The 23,018-nt window shown below is 36.7% G+C and overlaps 1 protein-coding gene across 1 annotated transcript in view; it reads left to right on the top strand.

Moving 5' to 3' along the window:
- Window positions 1-2,003: 2,003 nt before the first annotated feature.
- Window positions 2,004-23,018, top strand: part of LOC145692508 (protein takeout-like) — a 34,631-nt gene continuing 13,616 nt past the window's right edge. Inside the window, exons 1-3 of the mRNA XM_081767815.1 lie at window positions 2,004-2,142; window positions 3,735-3,882; window positions 11,642-11,775. Of these exons, the coding sequence (XP_081623941.1) occupies window positions 2,004-2,142; window positions 3,735-3,882; window positions 11,642-11,775 (421 nt within the window). The remainder of the gene's footprint in view (window positions 2,143-3,734; window positions 3,883-11,641; window positions 11,776-23,018) is intronic.

The raw sequence follows: 23,018 nt of genomic DNA on the forward strand, positions 1-23,018 counted from the left end.
GACAGAAATTTATCACGAAGATTAAATCTGTTGGATAGTTTCTGAAGAATCAGATGGATGTCAATTTTATCAAAAGCTTTTGAGAAATCTAAGTATATTACATACAGTTGAGAAGTTTCTGAAACACAGCTATGTCGTGGTTAAGGGTGTCGTCCGCTATCTTGATGGCCACCATAGCGGAATCAACTTGCTTATTTCAAATGGAAACATGGTCGTGTGACAGATTAAACAATATCCTAATTCGAAAAGAACTCCAACGGTAAAGTTATTTTTCTAAAATCTGCAACATTTTTGAAGTTATGAATGGATTTAGAATAGGTTATGTTATCTTTTAGACGTACATTTTATTACGTGTGGAGCATTGTATGGATTGAAGCTGACTGTATCTTTATTGCTTTTACTTTTCGGTAGGCCAGGATCTTAGCTCGAGAGGAAATAATCAAAATTATCCTTTTGGCTGGAGGATGCAGTTCAGCAGTTATAGCGGGACACTTCCTCAATATTGACAAGATAGGAAACCGCAGCATTATGTCGTAATGTAACCAGATGGCTCAATGATGTTTCAGGGTTGCTGGATAGGGCGGTATGAACCAGTTGAGTGGCCAACAAGATCCCTCGACCTAACTCCGTTGGATCTTTATCTTCCAGGGCACCGTACACCTATTTTCTACCTGTGTAATATGGCACTGGCCATCTATAAAAGAGAATCATTATGAACTCTGAACAAATATCACCGACTGTGCTTCGCAGAGTGCACGAGCACTAGGTCGCACGATCAAGGAAGCGCATTAGGTGGATGTGTTAAACATGTCATGTAATTATAATTGTCTCATGTTTGTTAGCTCTCTCTTTTCCTGGTCATTAAAGAACGCGTAATGTGAGATGTTACGAAGCTTGTTTTCCATTTTATCTTTAAGTCTTCAATTCGAAACTTCGCACAGCACATTTCACTGTAATTCACACATAACCTATCCTAAATTCATTTACATTTCAAAACCGTTGCAGATTTTGGAAGAATAACTTTACCGTTAGATTTGTCGTCGAAGGATGGTGATGTTCAACACGTCACACGAACATTGCCACTTAATGTAAACAAGTTGATTCCAATATGACGGCCACCAAGATTGCGGACGACAACCTTAATTAACCACGTCATACTTTTTGCCAGTCCACCAACATTGATCCCAATTCACTTCGTACTCGTTGAAATATTGTGCTTAGTTAATATGTATTTTTCTTATTTATTCAATTTTTGATAAAGCACTAGGAACTATCCAGTTTCTTTGTGGGTCAGCTTCAGGAAGCCTCTGCACCACATTCAGTTGTATATTAATGCAATCTACAACTAAAATAATGAACATTGCCTTTCACCCGACTTCGATCTGACACTTTGTTCCGTAGATATAATTGCTTTTGGATTTTTCCGATAAATGTATGGTTATTGGGTCGAAAGCAAGTATTTCTAAACCCAAGTTCGTCTATACTGTTTTGTTTTAAATGGGTGTCTAGAATCTCTTTTGATGTCTGGAATTACCTTTCAAATGTGTCGGTGTTGCTTAAGAACACCCTATTGTCAAGGGCGCTCATCAAGGGGGCACGGTGGAGCGCTCGCCCCCCCTAGAGGAAATCGTACTTCGGAATATCGAAAACACAATAGAATTTTTACATTAGTTACAGCAAAATTTAAAACTATATTTGAAATGTCGCTTATACTTGCTCCCCGCTTTGAAACCACAACATGGGCGCCCTTGCCTATTGTACTGTATATGTAAACGTTCTTCGGAGAAACAAATCTAAGATTTACGTATATGACACAAGCAAACATTTACAAAATACATGGAACACATTAGCAGAAGGAAATTCTAAAACGTCGGAAAAAATAGCCTGATTTTTACTATAAATATGGTGTATTCGTAACTCTTTATTATTTAATTAATGTTAAAATTAATAATATTCAACATATGGTCTACAATTATTATTGATTTAATATTATTAGAGTTACTATGGTAATTATTGTTAATATACTGTTTAAAATTTGTTTTATTTCAGCTGAGTACTTCAAAATTTGCAAGCAGAGTGAACCAAACTACAAGTCATGTGTCCGCAGAGGAGTAGAACATATAATACCCTATCTTATAAAAGGTTAGTACTATTAGAATAGCACGATAATATGTTCGGTATACCGTTTAATTGATGTATCATGCATAGTATCATTTACTTTTTAAGGATTAAGACCTTTCTGAATATTGCTCAGATTTCTCCTCTGTTTTGTTCTACTCACATTTTAAATGCTCACGTGCACAAATTTAATATGGAGTACCAAAAAGAAGAGATCGTGTCTGGCTAGAGTCACAATCAATCACGTCAGAGCTGTTGCTGACGTTGAGAAATATACTTATTCGTAAATCTTTGTAAAAAGAATCCCTCAGACACTATCCTTCATCGAGTGAATGTAGGCAAAACGGGAGTAGGCCAAAGGAATAGCCATTAGGCCCACATCTAAGATGAGATTGAGGAAACGATACATATTGCTGGAAGGTCTGTAGACGAAATGGGAATAGGCCAAACCAGAACGAATCCATAAAAGTACCAATTTCACTTCATGTTTTTCTATTCTCGTCAACAAATTAGCAGAATCGGTAATTCGGGAACTGTACTTCAATTATCGAGAAAACTTCAGTTAGTGTCACGTTTATAGAAGAGCAGACACTATTATACATTTTGCATACTTCGAAACCAGAAAGTACTTTGAAAGTTCGAAACTATACAATTATATATGTAAAAACGATAGATATATACATCGCTCTTCCAGCAGTATCACAACCAGTACAATTCATCTCTGCTGTTATCACTTTACGAAACCGAAAGTAGTAGAAATTTACAATCACTTCCGGATTGAACACTGATTCTTATACAGGAAAGAGGTAATAGATTGTGAGGAGTGTTTTGTGTGAGTGCGTTCGGATTCAACTTCCGGCCCCCTTCATCTATTCAAACTGGAAGTAGCAGAAGTCTGCCATGTTGATCACAATAAAGCAAAACAGGATAGATTGCGAGAAACTGTGTGTTTCTAAATATTGATTTCAGTGCTCCAATATTACACTAGGTCTCATCTGTGTCTTATCACTCTATTTAAACTATAAGTAATTGAAAGTTACCTATATCAATTACTGTTTCAATATTGATCAATAAAGATCAGAAGCTATAAGTGATAGCGAGGAATTATTGTTCATGTGAATATAACCTGTCAAGAATAGGTTATCTTCGTCTTTAAAATCTCTACGTTTGACGTCCCACAGCTATGCCGGTTAGGCTAAGGCTAAAGAAGACGGTGATGATGAGAGGTGAGTGAAATGTTGGAATGTAGAAAGTGGGAGGAAACGGGAGAATTGGCACGGTGTTTGTTCACCACAAAGTCCACACGGCGCGAGCTGGGATCGAACCAGGGACCCCAAGCACCGGAGGTGAACGCTCTACTACTGAGCCACCGCGCCCCTATCTTCGTCCTTAATCCTCTGTATAGTAACCGAAGTACTAGCAGCATATCACCTCCTGTTTTAATATTTGCTCTCCATAGTTCAAGAAACTACTACCGTAGTTTCACTATGAGAAAAAATACTGACTCATTATACCAATATTTGAGTACTTTTGTAAACAATATATACTGAAAATGATACATGGAGTTTTGATAATACAACAAATTTATTCAAATTTTCCTTTAATTTTGTTTCTAGGGCTGAAAGAATACCGAACAATAAAATTGGATCCATTGATAATTCCTAGAGTTGAAATCAACGCAGCTAATATGCTGGTCGGATCAGATGTCCTCCTGCATAATCTTACATTTCATGGAATAGAAAATGCTCAATTATCTTATTTAAGGTAAAACACTCATTACATAGAATAGAATATGGCTTAGTTAAGGTAAAATGTGCATATTATGGAATAGAAAATACTCAATAATTTAAAAGATTTAATTCAAATGTCTTTCTTGTTTAGTCATCTATTTGGTATAAATCATACACCTAGGTATAAATACAGATGTTCTTAATTATTTCTGTGATGTTCCGAAGTCAAACAGTAAAAATTGGTGTCAAAGATTATATACGCAATCCATTATGTTGGCTTCTAAAAGTTATTTAAGCCTGTGTTAAAACGCTGAGATTACATTTCGAGCACACAGATCAATTTAATTTCTAAGGATATCCGAATGTTCTTTACTTTCGATATCCATTCCATCCAGAAGCGCGATCAGAAATATTTGTTGGGTTTCCAGGCTTTGGAGGGAATCCAATATTACGTCTATGTGGTATAGAACGAGTATTATTCTGTACCCGACAAGTAATTGTAAAATACTTCCTCCTATATTTCCAGAAAAATGATAGAACTAGATTGTTTTTATAAGAGAAAGAGTACAGATGAAGTGTAAAATTAAATGTTCATATCAATCCTTTCCCCTATTAAACAAGGATATTATTATTAAGGAAGTGCACTAATTCATTTTGAATTAGATGAACTCCGTCCTGGTGAGTCCCTGATTCCAACCATATTAGTCAAAATTTCAACTGACATTTAACAAGAAGCAAGGACGAAAGTAGTAAAAGAACCTATAGGAAAAAGAAAACTGTAGTCTGTAGATTGTTAAATAAATATATTAGTTAGTGTGTTCCATGAGAATAGATTAAATTGAATTTTTATAAGGTGAGGAGCAAGAAGGGGCAAAAAAAAAGCTTTGCCCCTGATATGGGAATAGATGGGCTTTCCCAGACGAGATACTACTTTCGCGACAGAGGCAGCTCAATTATCACTGAAGAATCATCAAATGCATTGCGCTGAATTTTGCACCATAAGGAGAAAATCGTGAACATTACGGAAGGCAATGAAAACCGACTGGAAACGTTAAATATGTGAATTTGGAGAAGAATCGAAAAATTACACTGGTATATTAACGAACTTCTAGCGGAAGTTTTGTAAACAAGAGCAATTTTGATAACAGCTGAAGAGGAAAGAGAAACAGCTTAGGGCATTACAGTAAAATAAACAACCCTGTTAGGGCTGAGATAGGAGACGTAGTAGAAGATAAGAAAGGGGTGTGATATTTAAGAAGACAAGTTGTAAGTCGATTAAAAGAAAAGAGAGAGAGAGAGAATAACCCAGTACCGTTGCACATTGAGGCTCTTAATTTCAGCCATGTAACCTATTAGTAATCTCCGTAATATAAAAATGGTCAGAGATGAGAGATATGGCTTCAATGTTCTATAAATAAGTTACATCTAGATCTTTATCACTCTAGTTAAACAAAGTGCATTCTGCTATTCAATTGCCTTAGTAAAAATACATGGTGAAAATTAGGTTTGATTATTTGGAGGTTAAAGTACCTTTTCAGCACCGCGGCTTATGAGACATAAACTTACGCTTTATGGTGAAAGTCGAACCACTGTAATGTGTTAGAACTTCAATGATCTCTACGAGGGTACTACTCACCGACAAGTCTTTCCCTACCATCGCACCATACTACAGGCCACTAGAAAACGTTCCTTTCTGGAATGGCTCTTGCGAATAGGACAGCCACGTTTCGCACACTGAGACAAGCCTTGCAGGCTGTTACACAGCACCCACTGTCCCTACGTACAGTTGTTAGTCGCCTGGTAGTTCAGGATATATTTGCATGACGCCAATTGCTGCTTGTTCCGTTAACTGCATAGCATAGGTATGGAAGATTACAATGGTGTCGCAAACGTAGTACAAGGAGAGAAGAGGGATGATGCTGAATTCCATACAATCTGTACTTTTAAGTATTGACGGACATTTGACCATTTAACAATACATTGACGAGGTGTTAGACTTCGTTGTGTAAATTTAGTGTAGTCTCTGCCCGGGACTATATTCCAGCAGGATAATGCGCGTCCTCACGGTGCATGTTTTGTACTACACTAACAAGCTGGACAAAGTTTTACTCTGCTTCCTGGCCGGCGCCTTCTCTTCACTCTCAGCTTGAACAACTGGTCGATGCTGCATAACGCCACTCGTACCTGGAAACTCCACCGTTCTTAATATCAGGTCTCACAGACCAGTATGTTTTTATCATTTGCTACCTATAGTAGTAGGTCTGTGCTTGGCAACTTTGGCGCTGCTATATTGTCTCCTTCTGGTGTTGCATTTTTAATAACCAGCAATGTAAGAAGAAATCACATAGTTTGAAAGCGTATGAAAGTGAAATGAAACTCACTTTGTTGGGAGCAGATATGAATCTGCGCGGAAAGTGTATTGAAAGTAAGCACATACGCGCAAAATGAAAAAAACTATCAGAGACTTAGCCAGATTAAAACAGTTGGACAGGTATTACAGTGAAATGTTAAATTCAGTTTATACATGTATTGTTTATCTGCGTTACCAAGTTTCAGCCATTTTGAAATTAATAACAAACTTGTTTGAAAAAAGAACTTTACATATAATTTTGCAAATTAATGTACATTGTATAAAGAACAATAAGAATGAGGATGAGAGGTATACTAACTCCATGAAAAGGGAAGTGGTACAGATGTTGGTAGGGTGCATACCAATTGGTCAGAGAAAGGGTGTATCGAAAACAACTTACCTTCTTGAGATTATACTATCAAGGAAGCCATCTGTGTATGAAATATATAAACACCAACAGAACGTAGACCCACAACACTAACAAGAGAATATCAAGGTGCTATTTTAGGTTAATGTCTGTTAATTGCAGAGACAACCTTGATGATCTGGCAATATCATTGTAACTTTAGTTAGCTAACCTTACACACGCCCTGAAAAGTTACTACCTGCAAACATTGACAATATTCACAAATTATTTTTGTATTATTATGTGTTACTGTTAGGATTATGTGAATTACTGTTAGGATTATATGCTTTACTGTTAGGATTAAATGATTTACTGTTAGTATTATATGAGTCACTGTTAGGATTGTATGCTTTACTGTTAGGATTATGTGAGTCACTGTTAGGATTATATGAGTCACTGTTAGGATTACATGATGTATTGTTAGGGTTATGTGACTCACTGTTATGTTTACATGATTCACTATTAGGATTGCGTGCATCATTGTCACTGGAAATTAAACGACAATAAATACAGTATGCTACTTAATGTTTCCTATACAATTCATAAATAAGTAAATAAATAAATAATCTATTCCAGCATAATACAACTTATCAATTGCATCATAACGGCAACTATTGACACAATTGTAAAGACCTTAAAATTCGTTTTCCTCGAAAGTTACGCATCCGAATTCATCCTGAAGTACCTCATGAATAGGTCGAGCAAAACGTATTTTCGCCAGTGCTTGTTGTCTCATTTGTTTCCTGTGGCTTCCAAAGATATAAGTTGCATATTGAACATGCAATGGTTATCATGAAAAAGAGTACTGAATTTTTTAAGTTTCTGAATTAGTTGAATTCTTTAAAAACCCTATTAGATCGCAAGTAAGTAAGGGAGAGAAACATATTCACATGGAAATAAAATTAAACATACACACAGGCTTATGTTTTCTTTAGCTAGCAGATATCTTGTTTGGAACCGAAAATGTGAGTTTTAAATCTTCTCACTTAGGTTGTTATTGGAAGTGACGAAATCATTCATTACATCTATGTTGTTCATCACAATGTCATATATTGATTGACATGTCTTACCTTAGAACAAAATTCGAGTAAAATATTAATTAAAAATTAGAAGATAATCATAATTTTAAAATTGTATGTCACTAAACATATCCTACACTATCACCTTGCTAGTCCCATAACGAAAAGCTTAATTAATGTACACTTCAGTATCATTTTCTCTTTAATATCATAGTTGGCATGATTATCATATAGTATCAGTTTTTACGTTTACAAAAAATAATCCTTTATCACGATCTCCTCAAAAACTGCTCATCAGGATACACATTCACCCAAATTTTATTAATCTTATTCAGATCTGTCAATTGGTATATGGCTTATATTTTAGGTATTTGCTTTTCATTAAACTAAAAATATTGTAGAATTGTAAGTTTGTGTCCCTTCTCAGACAAGGCCAAAAGGCAAATCACACAGGAAATTGTAATTGCACGAAACGGTGAATTATTATCTTTTTTCTTTAGCGTATAATTTTATGTCGTGTACAAATGACAAAAACCTGATTCCTGTTGGTGAGTTTTGATTGGCATGTGAATTTTAGTTTTACCTTCCAGGTAAGAAAAGCAGATGAAAAAAAAAAAAATGTCCTCAACAAACAGGAAAGACCTCAACTCAACTGCCACTGTGTCTTCATTGATCATGGAATACGAAATACTCAAGGAGTTTTCTCCTTTTGGTTGTCATTAAAAATATACTGTGTAAGCAATGTCTTCGATGAATGAATTTCTTTTCTTGCTATTATATTTTTTATATACCAAGACCTGGTTTTTCACTGCCATCGTCTAACCAGTTTTGGTTAATTGTTACCTTACTCCAATAATTTGATTGTTTTTCTTTAATGTTTGTTCTTTTACATTAACTTATACAGTAAATACACCTAATAATTTAATAAGCATTCAAAGTTTTTTTTCTAACACTGTTGGGCATATACGAAACATTTTATATGCTTTTCACAAACAGTACGTCTTATTAACATATTTATCACCTTCATTTTTTTAGTTGCGAATAAATAAATAAATAACCATCTTTATAATTTGGCCAACCAGTTTCTGAGCACAACTTGTTCGCGAACTGATCCTAGAATATTATTTCTTTTTTCTCTTCTTTCTGTGGGCCAGACACACACACACATACATACATGCAGTCGTTCTTTCAGAAAAAGTGTTCCCGGGGGAGCACTGCTGGTATTATTCTATTTATTATTATATTATAGACATATTATATTGGTCTCCTCCGGGGGGTAGTACCCCCCAAAAAACATGTCTGGAAGAAACACTGCACACATATATATACACAAATTTGGTTTTGGATTATGTAGTAGTGCCGGAACTTTTCTCGCCGCGCAGCTCCCTGGCGTTCGAAAAATGTAAGGGGTGGAGGAAAATGTGCGTGGGACCTTCTTCTTTCAAGCGGAACTTGGTCCAGTGCGCTGCGAGCAGCGGTTGAGAAAGCATCGCTGTCCACGCGAACGTCGTTTTGATCGTCGGTCACGTTTTTTGAGCGCCGAAAATGGAGTCAAAGATTGACCAACGCTACGCCATCAAGTTTTGTGTCAAACTAAAAAAGACGTTCACCGAGGGGTCGTACTCGTAGCATCATGTTTCATCACCACTGAACACACTGTCTAATAACTCTTCGTCGGCTTCCACACAATCCAGCACTTCACGACTCATTTTCACTCGCAGTTTTTTTTGCTCCTCGGTCAACACCTTGGGGACCAGTTTGGCGCACACCTTCCGCATGTTCAATTCTTCAGTCACAATTTTTTGCACTGCATAGTATGTCAAATTAAGTTCTTCGCTGATCTCCCGGAGGGTTGTCCGACGGTCCAGGTTCAGGTATTCGCGAACTCGGTCGACGTTTTCATCGGTTTTCGACGTCGACGGCCTCCCAGCCTTCCCTGAAGGCCTTGTGCCACTCAAAGATCCGAGTACGGGACATCACATCTTCCCCAAAGGCTTCCTTGAGCAGGTCCTGGGTCTCGTTGAACGTCTTTTTTAGTTTGACACAAAACTTGATGGCGTAGAGTTGGTCAATCTTTGACTCCATTTTCGGCGCTCAAAAAACGTGACCGACGACCAAAACGACGTTGGCGCGGACAGCGATGCTTTCTCAACCGCTGCTCGCAGCGCACTGGGCCAAGTTCCGCTTGAAAGAGGAAGGTTCCGCGTACATTTTCCTCCACCCCTCACATTTTTCGAACGCCAGGGAGCCGCGCGGCTGGAAAAGTTCCGGTACTTTTCAATCATACCTTGTATATTGATCAATAAGAGAAACTTACAATCACTTAAAGTTACAATCGCACCGAATGCTTTTAGTTTTGTCTATTTCTTGATTTTATTCCACCATAAAATTTATTTTTACTGCTTTTTATAATTTCTGTTAACAAAAACCAGAAAGAAAAAGAACACAATTACTTGCTAATAGTCAAACACAGAACGGATAATTGATAGTTAGGAATGGTACCCATTCTGATATACAACCGAGTTTACGCCCTTTTTGCATCAAACGCATTTGTGGCTTTTGCCATGCTTGTTTAGCCTCCTGGTAACATTTCAATTCAATATCGGAATAAAATACTGCATATTACATTGTTTTATGTAAGAAAAAAAAACACTACCTAAATTTTCAACATCGTTTTTCTCCAACTGTATGTTTCAGACTTACGCCCTTATTGCATCAAACACCTCAATTAATGTGTACGACACATTTTGAATATATAAGTGATGGTTATATTTGTGTTGTTTGAAATTTACCATATAACTAGTTTTCAGAAGTGGATGCTAGGCCTACATGATTCATGAACTACACTCGCAAATATTTTAGATTAAAATTTTTGTCCATATAAATAAATGGATTAGAAAGTTTATTAGTAGCCTATTATTATATGATGAGGAAGGCTAAAATTGTGAGAACCGATTTTCTAAAGTCATTGCGTACAGAAAAGGTAGTGAATAAGAAAATAGTGTAGGAAGATAATAAATTTGTTCCACTTAATTATTATTGTACCTCTTTAAATTTCTTTTCCCGACTATCAGATTGCAAACTCCTCAAATCCACGAGCTTTATCCAGACATGGATATATTTTCCCGATTGGATCGATTTCTATCTTCAATTTGTACGTTCTTCTTATTTGGGGTTTCTGACAGATATTGGTCGTTTTGTATTAATGAATTATTCCTTAAATCTGTGAAACATTTTCACCCATTGCCAATTTTTCTTTTGGAGATTTGTTAATGGCACAACCTTTTTTTCTTTTTTAACCTCCATTTGATTCTAATAGCAATGACATTTGAAATTATATCGTCGCTTCTTTCGTTCTGTCCCACCGTGATAGTTGATGTAGGTTTTGTGACGTGTGATCTAGAGTAGACGCATTGAGCATCTATAAAATATTTAGTGGATAGTTCATTAATGTCCCTCAATTTGAATATTATAAAATTTAGTACCTGTTGCGTAGTTTATCTGTTGCATGTTTCAAAAATATTTCATATACCTATGAATTACCCTGTATATTACTTTTATATACAAGCCCATATAATATTATAAATTATTTTTCGTGATTGGAATTGCTCTTACGTTCAAAGCAAGCCGTAAATAGAATTATGAAACGACGAAGGAAACAAGCAAGCTAGAGAAATAGAAATGAAATGAAATCTGTAAGTTTTACGTCCCACGGTTATATCGGTTAGGCTAAAGGAGACGGTAGAGAAATAGAGTGTAATAGGTTCTCTTCCCTGATACAATTCAGCTAACTTTATCAACAGGAGAGTCAAAGAATTTAAACAATCGAATTAATTCATAAAAGAACACACAGATTAGTAAACATAATAGAATAGGATCGTCCTGAAAGTCTGTTGTAATGTATCGGTACCATCTATTGAGGATTTGAGGAGTTTGCTTGTTTGTTTCTTTGTTTAGAATATTCCATACATTTACGTTATTAAGATATGCTGCGTTTATTGGCTTAATTTATTTCCAGAGTGCAACCCAAAGAAAGAAAATTTGTGATAAATTTCTATTATCCCTATATTGACCTGTCTGGACACTACAAATCAAATGGAACGTTTCTGTTCATACATTTTAGTGGACAAGGTCCAGTAAGAGCTCATGCAGGTAAGAATTATATTATTAACTATTAAAATTTAAAAGAATGATACAATCACTTCAAATAAGTAGGGAAATTAAAAATGTAATATACATGTTAGTTTCCAAAATTTATAAGATAATTAATAACTCATGGAAAGTAATTATTACATGTTTTGCATATAAAATTTATTCTCTCTTTTATTTATACAGGGTGTCCCAGGAGTAAGGGGCAATATTTTATGAAGTGATAGTATGAGTGATTCAAAGTAAAAATGTTCATATGAACATTGGTCCTAATCTCAACGGTTTGAAAGTTACAGTTTGGGAAACCTTTTTGATTTTTTGTTGCGTATTGTTCACCCATTAATTATTCTACAGAGGTGGGACATAGTAGATTTGAAAGGTGATGGAATGTCTTTTCGAACAGTATGCAACATGTGGCAGTGGTGATTTCGAAAAGGGGATTATTGAGGGAAAGTTAAAATTATGTAAGGGAATTGGATGGCAACACTGATTTTCAAATTTTCCTCAATAACTTCACTTCCAAGACACTACTGTCGCGTGTTGCATACCGTTGAAAAGGTCATTCCATCACCTTTACCCCTTTGGGGATTTTATGGTACAATTTGTAACATACGCGTTTTTCATGGTACATTGAGTTATAACTCTCCTATTTGAGCTTTTACGTCCGTTTTTTTTTTATTTGTTTTTTGTTTTTTGTTTTTCAAGTCCAGAGGCATTATAGAAGACATTACGTATGGTTTCACACCTTCCTGCGTCTAGATATAGGAGGTGATGACGTCATAAGTCTAAAATATAGTTTTTCATTTATTAAGCCTATGTTCAATATTTCTTGGCGCGCTTATTTTTGCAAGTAGAAGATTGAAATTTTGCACAAACATTTAGTCCACCGAGTAGTATTTACTAGTTTTTTTTTCACATTTGTGAGTTGAAACAAGAGGGGAACCAGAGGGTCAAAGGGTTGAAAAAAGGGATATCTTTACCCCCAAAATCCCTTTCTTCGAGATTTTCCCGCCTTATATACATGATGGAGACACGTGAGTCATACCGTCTGAAAGGCAATTTTATTCTGAAGAGAATGATGTGCAGAAACATGACCCTAGGGTAATTAAAGATGTATCAGGGAATTTTTTTAAAAGATCCCTCTGTATACGGGAATATGGTACATTGTAGGTATATATATTTTTTCGCGGGCTTACTTTTGTACCTAGAAGATTGAAATTGTGCATAAACATTCAGCGTACCTAGTAGTATTTATCAGATTTTTTCAGATCTCTGCGTTAAAACAGTGGGGGTCCTTAGGTGCTAAAAGTTGAAAAACGGGACATTTAGACCAAAAAATCCCTTTCTTCGGGATTTTCCCGCCTTACAGATACGATGGAGACACGTGAGTCATTCCGTCTGAAAGCCAGTTCTATTCTGAAGAGAATTATGCGCGAAACATGACCCTACGGTAATTAGGGATGTATCAGGGAATTTTTATCAAAATATACTTCTGTATAGGGGAATATGGGGCAATGTCGGTATATATATTTTATGGCGGGCTTATTTTTGCACCTAGAAGATTGAAATTGTGCACAAACATTCAGTCCACCGAGTAGTATTTAACAGATTTTTTCCGGATTTATGCGTTAAAACAGGGGGGTCCAGAGGGACTAAAAGTTGAAAAAAGGGATATTTAGACCAAAAAATCCCTTCTTCGGGAATTTCCCGCCTTAGATACATGATGGAGACATGTGAATGGTACCGCCTGAAAGGAAGTTCTATTCTGAAGAGAATGATGGGCGAAACATGACCCTAGGGTAATTCGGGATGTCTCAGGATTTTTTTTCCCTGAGATTATAGTGTTTTGTGGTAATTTGGGGCATTGTTGGAATTCTTCATAAAATTTCTCCCGCCCTTACTATTCAAGATAGAGACTTGAAATTTGGCACATACATTCAGTATACCAAGTACTATTTATCAGATTTTTTTTAGATGGCTACGTCCACACAGGGCCGCTCCAGGGGGGGGCAAAGTGCGAGAAAAATTTTCCCTCCGAAAATTTCCTTTTGACATCATTTTTCCCACTCCTGGTATACGGTATGAGCATGCAAGTGGTACCGTTTGAAAGCCAGCTCTATTCTGAAGAGAATGAGGTATGAACCATGATCCTAGGATAAATAGTGACTATGCAGTAACTGCTTGACTGAAAGTCTAAAAAATAGCCCAAAAACCCAAAACCCGGAAAGGGTTAAAATCCGCTATGTCTCACCTCTGTAGAATAAATACAGAGTGAGTAATAAGAAACAATGTCAAAAATAGTTCACAACCTGTATGTCTCAAACCGTTGAGATTAGGACCCATGTTCATATGAGCTTTTTGGCTTAGAATCACTCATATCACCATTTTCCGAAGTATTGCCCCTTCCTCCTGGAACACCCTGTATAGATTAATTGGGAATAAAAATTAACTTTATTTATTAATCTAGCATTTTTATATAAAATGTGTAGCAAACATAAGATGGCATTAAATACATTTTCAGTTGGAGATTTTGTCATTATTCTTTAGCATTACCCTAAGTCAGTACACGTTGATATTACTTAAATGTCATTAACCTTTTTCAATATTTTGAGTTAGTACTCTTTTACATTACTCAATGTCACTACTCTTTCATATTGCTAACTGTTGTTACTCTTTTATATTACTTTGTTTTATTACTTTATTAGGCTACTTCATGTTATTACTCGCATATATTACACAGTGTCATTGCTCTTTTATATTTATTACTTACATAATGTAATTATGCATTATCAATTTTGGACCCAGGTGGCCAAAGTGGCACACATGGTTGTGTCACTTTTTTAATCTCCTCCTGTGTGGACAGTAATTAAGATATCGAGATATTTTTTTCTGGAAATTTATGCTTGTAATCATATTAGTTTCTTCATCATATTAGTTTCTTTTCCTTCTGGGTGTCGAATTTCCTTCTCAAATTTTAAGCCAAATTCAAAAATTCGAGAATTTTCGAATATCAATTTTTTTTTTTTTTGCCATTTTTCCCTGTTATAGAGAGATGTCCTTAAGGCTTGTCAGGTAGATACCTCCGGTGGGTACCTAATTGTGGACATCAATTGGACCGGATCGCGCGCAGCGTTGCCAACTAGGGAAATTACAATTTCCCTAAATTTGGACAAAAAATCGAAAATTTCGAAGTTTTTGTTTATAAATCCGTACCTATACATCCGAGTGCAAGTCAACTTTCGCCAATTGAACATTGGTCCTTACTGAACAAAAGCGGGTACAGCGCAATGGAATAATTAGGGGGAGCACGAAAACTTAGTATTTAGATTCTAACCCTTGATTTTTCGAGCTTTCCCACCTTTTCTGTTTACCGTAATCTATTTTTTGTACTTAAAAACTTTGGTTATTAAATACCGCTATCATACATGTATGATATATTAGGGGTATACCAATGATTATTTTAATATAGTTTGCGTCTGTCCGGTAGCAGTATTGCCAACTACAGAAAATTCCCGATTTTAGGGGGAAATTTTGCAAAAATTTCATTTCTCTCTTGTTAGCTATATTCGAACAAGTGTACCATGTCTGAAAGCCTCGTCCTTAGCCTACACAACGCATCATAGTAAGTTTCAGTAGGATAATTAAGGCAGGTACAGTTGGGCTTTATAGTATACCATGTTCTATAAATGATAAAAAGTGGTGAATTTCTGAGTTAGAATTAGATATTTTTTATTTTTTTTTTAATTTCATCCTTACTTCGTTAGATATCGCCATGATACTTGTTGGATATATTTTTGTGGCACCAATAATTACTGTAAGATAGTTTTTGTATGTCTGGTAGCAGTGTTACCAGCTACGAAAAATTTTAATTCCCGATGTTAGGTGAAAAATTTCCGTTTCCCACTCAATTATTTCCCTCTTACTTTCTACATTGTAACAAACGCACCACTACCTGAAAGCCTCTTCTCTGCCCTACAGAACTCACCATAAAAAGTTCCTATTGCATAATTAGGGAAGCTGTAGCCCCAGCATATGTTGATTTTTGAAAAAGTGTCAAAATTTTATGTGTATGACAATATTTTTTTTCTTTGTCTCTTTGTATAGCAGCCAACGACTTTAGGTTTACACTGTACCTTGTCAACACACCAAATATTTTTTTCGGTGATTTGAACACATATGGCAACTGTGGTGCAAGTTGCAAAAATCTTGAAATTCAGTTAGGGATTTTTTATAAATTTCCACCCCTAAATTTCCCTCAGTAATTTCCGTCTCGTTGGCAACAATACTATGTACCTTACACCAAAAAATAGCCACACCCCTCTTCTAAAAACACAATGTCCTAACCATATCAATCGGATGAATAGTTTTTGAACAATAGCTCACTAACTGAAAATGTAGAAAAACTCAAAAAAATGACCTGCGTCAGAAAGGGTTAATAATATTTAGTGTCATAGATTTTTGTATAATCTTTATTCTTTCATTTCTCGCATATTACTCGCAAGGAAGGGTCACGCAGTGGCTCCGCTGAGATCCGAACGAGACAACTGTGTTTGCATTTGAAATGCTATAACTAGATGAATCCCAAAGTTATACGTGCCACCGGGAGGAATATCATGAGTCACAACATATTTTGTAATGTAAGAACTACAAAAAAATTACATGGCAGAATAGTTTGAACCGAGTCATTTGTTCGGAAACGGTTGGGTAAGTGGAAAACTCGGCCAACACGTATCCCATCATTTTCAACAAACTTTTTGGGGTAAATAAACTTTGTCCCAGGGTCCCCCGCAGGGTCCCAGACGGGGTCCAACTCAAAATTTTCAAATGGCAAGGGGGGTTAAGTGGAACATCATTTAAAAGCTGTTGTAAAATGAAAGAAAATGCAGCAGGTCTCGACTCTCTACAACAACCCTGTGCAAAATGGCGACGGGCCAAAGTGTAAACGAAAACTTAATTGAAAAGTCCATGGTCACCCCTATAAATCGGAAATGGTGAGACAAATGTGAAAACAGAAAAAGATGTGTGGTATTATTTTCAAAGTATAACGATTTAAGTGAAAACGTCTTGTCCCAGGGTTCCCACATGGTCCCAGGTGGAGTCCAACTAAAAAATTTCAAATGGCAAGAGAGGTAGGACATCGTTAGAAAGCTCTTGTTAAGTGAAAGAAGATGGAGCACGTCTCGACTTTCTACGACAACCGTGTCCAAAATTGCGGTGGGTCAAAATGTAAACAAATTGGAAAACAATCCAAGATGGCCGCTTAAAACCTATGTCGAAAGGATAAGCATACCCAACTGCTGAAGCTAGGAAAACAAATTTGGCATTAATGTTGATTAGTAAGTGACTAAAATATGCAAAATGTTCAAAAACGCGACATCTTGAGTTCAAAATGCCGCACTATGTATCGAACGCATATCCAGCTCGCACCACTGGTGTTGGAGAAGTGAACGTTTATGGTTAATAGTCCACAAAATATCAAAGAGTATAATCTGTAATCCAATATGGCTGCCAGCGTGAAAAATGAGTTTGAATATAAATATTCTATTTCTTGGAATACTGTGACCGAGCCAGCAAAGTTTGACGCAGTTCGATGTACTGAAATGACTTACATATGTTTGGTACTACTTGCCAATCTTGCAAATGATTTTTTTTATTTGGTATTGTTTGAAGTATTGAGATCAAACCAACGAATGACATACAAATGTAACCATCACGAATACGTTACAATAGAGCCCGCAACTTACTGATGCAGCAAGTTCTTTCTGTATGAACTACGTATGACAAAATTAGAAAAATACCCGAAGGTATTCAACTTTTTTTTTTCCTACTATGAGTAGGAAGTCATAGTTGTGTGTTCATCGCATATTCGTTATATTCAAGTAAATAATGCCGAGAGAACCGTGACGAACTTGCATTAAGAAGAAACCATATATATGTTGTTACCGAATGAAATAATAGTTGAAGTGAATCGAAATTCAATTGTTGTTTAGTCTTTCTAGTATTTCTAAATACATAATAGAGAAAAATAGAGATTTAGATTTGTACTGTTAGGAATGGCAGGTTTTAAGCACCTTGGATTCAAGGTGGCCATATTTTTCAATTAAGCTTTTATTTACATTTTGACCCGCCACAATTTTGGACAGGGTTGTCGTAGAAAGTCACGACTTGCTCCATCTACTTTCATTTAACAAGATCTTGCAAACGATGAGATTCTTAACCTCTCTTTTGAAACTTTTTAGTTGGACCCCACCTCAGACCCTGTGGGTACCCTGGGACAAGACGTTTTTACTTAAATTGTTGTACTTTGAACATAATGCCGGACTACCTTCCTATTTTCAAGTCTCACCATTTCCGATTTATAGGGGTGACCATGGACTTTTCAATTAAGTTTTTGTTTACATTTTGACCCTCCGTCATTTTGCACAGGGTTGTTGTAGAGAGTCGAGACTTGCTGCATTTTCTTTCATTTTACAACAGCTTTCAAATGATATGCCACTTAACCCCCCTTGCCATTTGAAAATTTTGAGTTGGACCCCGTCTGGGACCCTGCGGGGGACCCTGGGACAAAGTTTTTTTTACCCCAAAAAGGTTGTCGTTGAAAATGATGGGATACGTGTTGGTCGAGTTTTCCACTTATCCAACCGTTTCCGAACAAATGACTCGGTTCAAACTATTCTGCCATGTAATTTTTTTGTAGTTCTTACATTACAAAATATGTTGTAACTCACGATATTCCTCCCGGTGGCACGTATAACTTTGGGATTCATCTAGTTATAACATTTCAAATGCAAACACAATTGTCTCGTTCGGATCTCAGCGGAGCCACTGCGTGACCTTGTCAGTGTCTGCACTTTTATATTACTTGCATACTGTCATTATGCAATAATAATATTTAGTGTAATAGGTTCTTGTATCCTTTTTGTATAATCTCTATTCTTTAATTTCTCATATATTACTACCATTTTTTTTTATCTCTACTCTTTAATTTCAGTGTCATTGCTCTTTTAACCGTATTACTGTCAATATTCAAACAATATAAATATCATTAAAACGAATATAATAATTGTTTCAATTGTTTAATTATTACTTGGCCTGCTTGGCTTTGGCAGGTAATTTTATTCAATAAAAAGTTGAGACCCAGGGAGAAGGGATGAAATCTGCTAATGTTCTTTTATGTGTAATCTGCTAATTGTCCATCAAAATTGCCTTCTGATATTGCTTTCTACGTAGTAGCTACATTTTGTCTTTCTATATATCATAATGCACTTCCATGTGTCATTTTATCCAGTGTAAACTACGATTAACGGTTATTTTATCCGTGTATACTCGGGTGTCAAGGGGGCTGTAACTCCTATAGCCCCCTCCATGGATCCGCGTCTGTATATATCTCTCTCTCTCTCTCTCTCTCTCTCTCTCTCTCTCGATATATATATATATATATATATATATATATACAGGCATATCTATCGTGCAGCAGGTACACAAGTTAGCATCGACTGAGAAAGGGGCAACAATAACATCTGTGAAATGAATCTCAGCAGCTGGCCAGTTTGTGCCACCTTTTTTAATATTTCCACAAAAGAAGTGGCAGGCGGAACTTTCAGATGGAATACCAGCAGGTTCTATCGGTGGTTGCAGTGAATCAGGTTGTATCATTGGATCATTATTTCTGACATGGCTGGAGCACTTCATTGACACAGTGCAACCTTCAAAAACGTGTCCACTAGTCTTAATACTGAACGGTCATCATTTACACACAGAAGCATTGAAGTGATTGACTGCTAGGAAGTGGGAATATTAATTGTATGCTTACCAGAACATTCAACGGGTAAATTACAGCCCCTTGATTAGTGCTCTCAACGGGTCGGGTCGGGTCGGGTTGAAGACCGACCCGACCCGACCCGTGACCCGAATTGACTGACCCGACCCGATGACCCGACCCGAACCGACTGACCCGAACCGTGATCCGATCTGATTGACCTGACCCGATAACCCGACCCGAGCTGACCCGGTTGACCCGACCCGATAACCCGACCCGAATAACCCGACCCGACAACCCGACCCGAGCTGACCCGATTGACCCGACCCGACAACCCGACCCGAATAACCCGACCCGACAACCCGACCCGAGCTGACCCGATTGACCCGACCCGACAACCCGACCCGAATAACCCGACCCGACAACCCGACCCGAACTGACCCGACTGACCCGACCCGACAACCCGACCCGACAACCCGACCCGAGTTGACCCTACCCGTAACCCGACCCGAACTGACCCGATCCGAGTCGGGTCGGGTCGGGTCACGGGTCGGGTCGGGTCAACCCGACCCGTTTGAGAGCACTATGGTCACGACACTGGGTGAACGCCAAAATGCACTCACATTGGGATTCTAGTTTTAAAAGCATTATTTTAGAAAATAAAGCATAAAGCATAATTTAAAATATATAGCACAATTCTTGGAAAATTCTCTTTAACTGAAAGTTTAACATACTGTGTTAATATTTTTTAAAGCCAATATTTACAATGCAAAATCATTGAGAACATAACAATGCAACAATGAAAAGCTTATTTTCATTTCTGTAAACTTTTCGGTGTAATCCTTTGATGTGGAGAAAAGAAAGTAAAAGAAGAAATTTTTCCGCCAACAATGAATAGTATGCAAGAACTCCATACCATATTGTTAGAGTGACAACGCTAGCTTTAAGTTGTTAGGGGGGCAAAGGAGGGGCAGATACATTTTGGAGGGCGGCTATTTGCCATACCAAAAATAACTTATTTATTACGTTTGACTTATTTTACATTACATTGTGTATTTCGTTGCTGTTTTTATGTTAGATCTATATGATTATAAATTAAACTTATTTCAAATAAAATTTGTAACTAACAAATAAATAACGTCTGCACATGAAATATTTTTCAATGAAACTTTTGAAGCCTAAACATAAATTGAATTACTTTCGCGTATGCTACAAGTAAGACATTCGTCTATATGCTACGTATCACTCTCTCTCTCTCTCTCTCTCTCTCTCTCTCTCTCTATATATATATATATATATATATATATATATATATATATATATATATATATATATATATATATATACAGTGGCGTATTTACGATTTTGTTTCGAGAGGGGCTTTGCTAGCTTTCGGGAGGGGGGCTTTGCCTGGAAATGTGAAAATTCTGCAAGATATTTACTTTACTTTACTATATTAAGTAAGATTTCGGGGGGGCTTAAGCCCGGAAGCCACCCCCCTAAGTACGTCACTGTATATATATATATATATATATATATATATATATATATATATAGAGAGAGAGAGAGAGAGAGAGAGAGAGAGACAGAGAGAGAATTTACGAGGAGCTGCTGAAAATGTCATAGTCCAATCCAGAAGGAGTGTAGGTACTAGGTAGAAAAATGAAACCGTAGTTTAGAAAAACATATCTCTGTATGTACAAATATAAATTTTCATATTAATAAGGAAATTCTTATTGTTTCTCAGGCCTCTGAAGTGATTATGTGTGCCCAAACAGATAATTTCCCTAACATCCAGATTCTTACTGTTATAACATTTTTGTTCCACCAAGGAAAGTCACCGAAGTAAATTAATTAGGAAATCAGTGAAACACCACGGGACTCTCCTCCGTTATATATAGTGGTGAAGAAGTAAGTGGCTTAGTATAAACGTAGCAATTTCTCAACAAATTATGCTTTACATCCAGGATGATTAAAAGCAATGACTCTTCCTGGAATCATGGATGCAATTTGTGACATTATTCTTGAAAATTGCAGCATTTCAGCCAGTGGTGGATATAGCCCGAGGCCGGAGGGCCTAGGCCACCCCAGTTTTTGTGTGACAAAAATAATTTAAGCTACTTATATTTATTATAGTCTGAGGTCTGCACTCCGCTTTCTCAGTTTTTACCTTCTCAGAAAAACTTGTGTCAGGGATTCTGGGCATTTCTTTGGAACTCGTCGGTAGCATAATTCAGAATGGCTTGGGTATGCGCAAGTTCTCGGCATAATGGGTTCCCAAAATATATGTCAGGATAATAAAAGGGTAACGGCATTAAGAGAAGTATTCTTCCAATTTGACCGTAATGCTGATCAATTTCGCTGACGAATAGTAACCATAGATGAAATATGGTTGTACCACTATGATCCTGAATCGGAACAACTGTCAATGGAGCAGTAGCACTCATTTCTCCATCGCCCCAAGAAGTTCAAGACACAGAAGTAGGTTGAGAAACTGTTTGGAACATTCTTCTGGTATAAGTATGGACTGGTAGACTACCTCCTCAATGGTCAGATATTTAATCCAGAATCTCTACATTACTTACAAAACTGAAAGAAAAATTCAAAGTTCAATGCTGCGGAAAATGAAAAGAAAGGAATTCTGTTTCTTCAGGAGAATACACCTGTCCATCAAGCCCCTGCGAACATAACTGACATTGCATAATCCAGGATTTCAATGTCTAGATCATCATTCTTATTCCGCAGATTTAGCTCCGTCTAACTATTACGTGTACTTATTTCCCAAACTTAAATAACACTTGAAAGACGCCATTTTAGATCTGACAGGGGTAGTGCTACGAACAGTGGTGCGAGGAAATCTAGATTTTTTTAACTTTTCTGCAAAAGCTGGAGCACTGTACAAGGTAGTATATTGACTCTCGGGGGAAGAGAAGAAGAAGTAAAACTTCACCAATCCACGTGCACTCCTTCTGGGTTGGGCTACGAATTTTTCAGCAGTTCCTAGTCAATATGGTAGACGTCACGTCAGTACTTTGAAACAAAATAAGTAAAGGAGCACTAGTATAAACCAATTACTAACTAAAGATCAGCACTCTGACAATACATTTTATTGGGAATCAATTTCATTCCATAATTTTATTATCATTTGCAGGAAGGGAAAACACAACTCTTTTTATCTCCTTCAAAAAATTAAGCCCTGGTAGTTGCAAACTAAGCTGTTATAAGCACATCCTCTGAATATTGGAAGCCGAGAATAATGTTTCAGAAAAAAGAAGTTTTAAATAAAACAAAATATGAAACTGAAAACTTCAAACCTGGACAAATACAAACAAGTTACGTAACTGGTTTTACCTTTCTTTTGTTTCCAATCAAAGTTGATCCAATGAGAAGAAAACAAGTCGACCAAATCTACTATTGTTCGCTAGGCACAACTTCTAGTTTTGTTCTAAATCCAGACTCCATACTGGCGTAGATATTAATATTACAG

The sequence above is a fragment of the Thermobia domestica genome, chromosome 8, assembly GCF_964235325.1.
Source record: "Thermobia domestica chromosome 8, izTheDome1.hap1.1, whole genome shotgun sequence".
NCBI lineage: Eukaryota > Metazoa > Arthropoda > Insecta > Zygentoma > Lepismatidae > Thermobia > Thermobia domestica.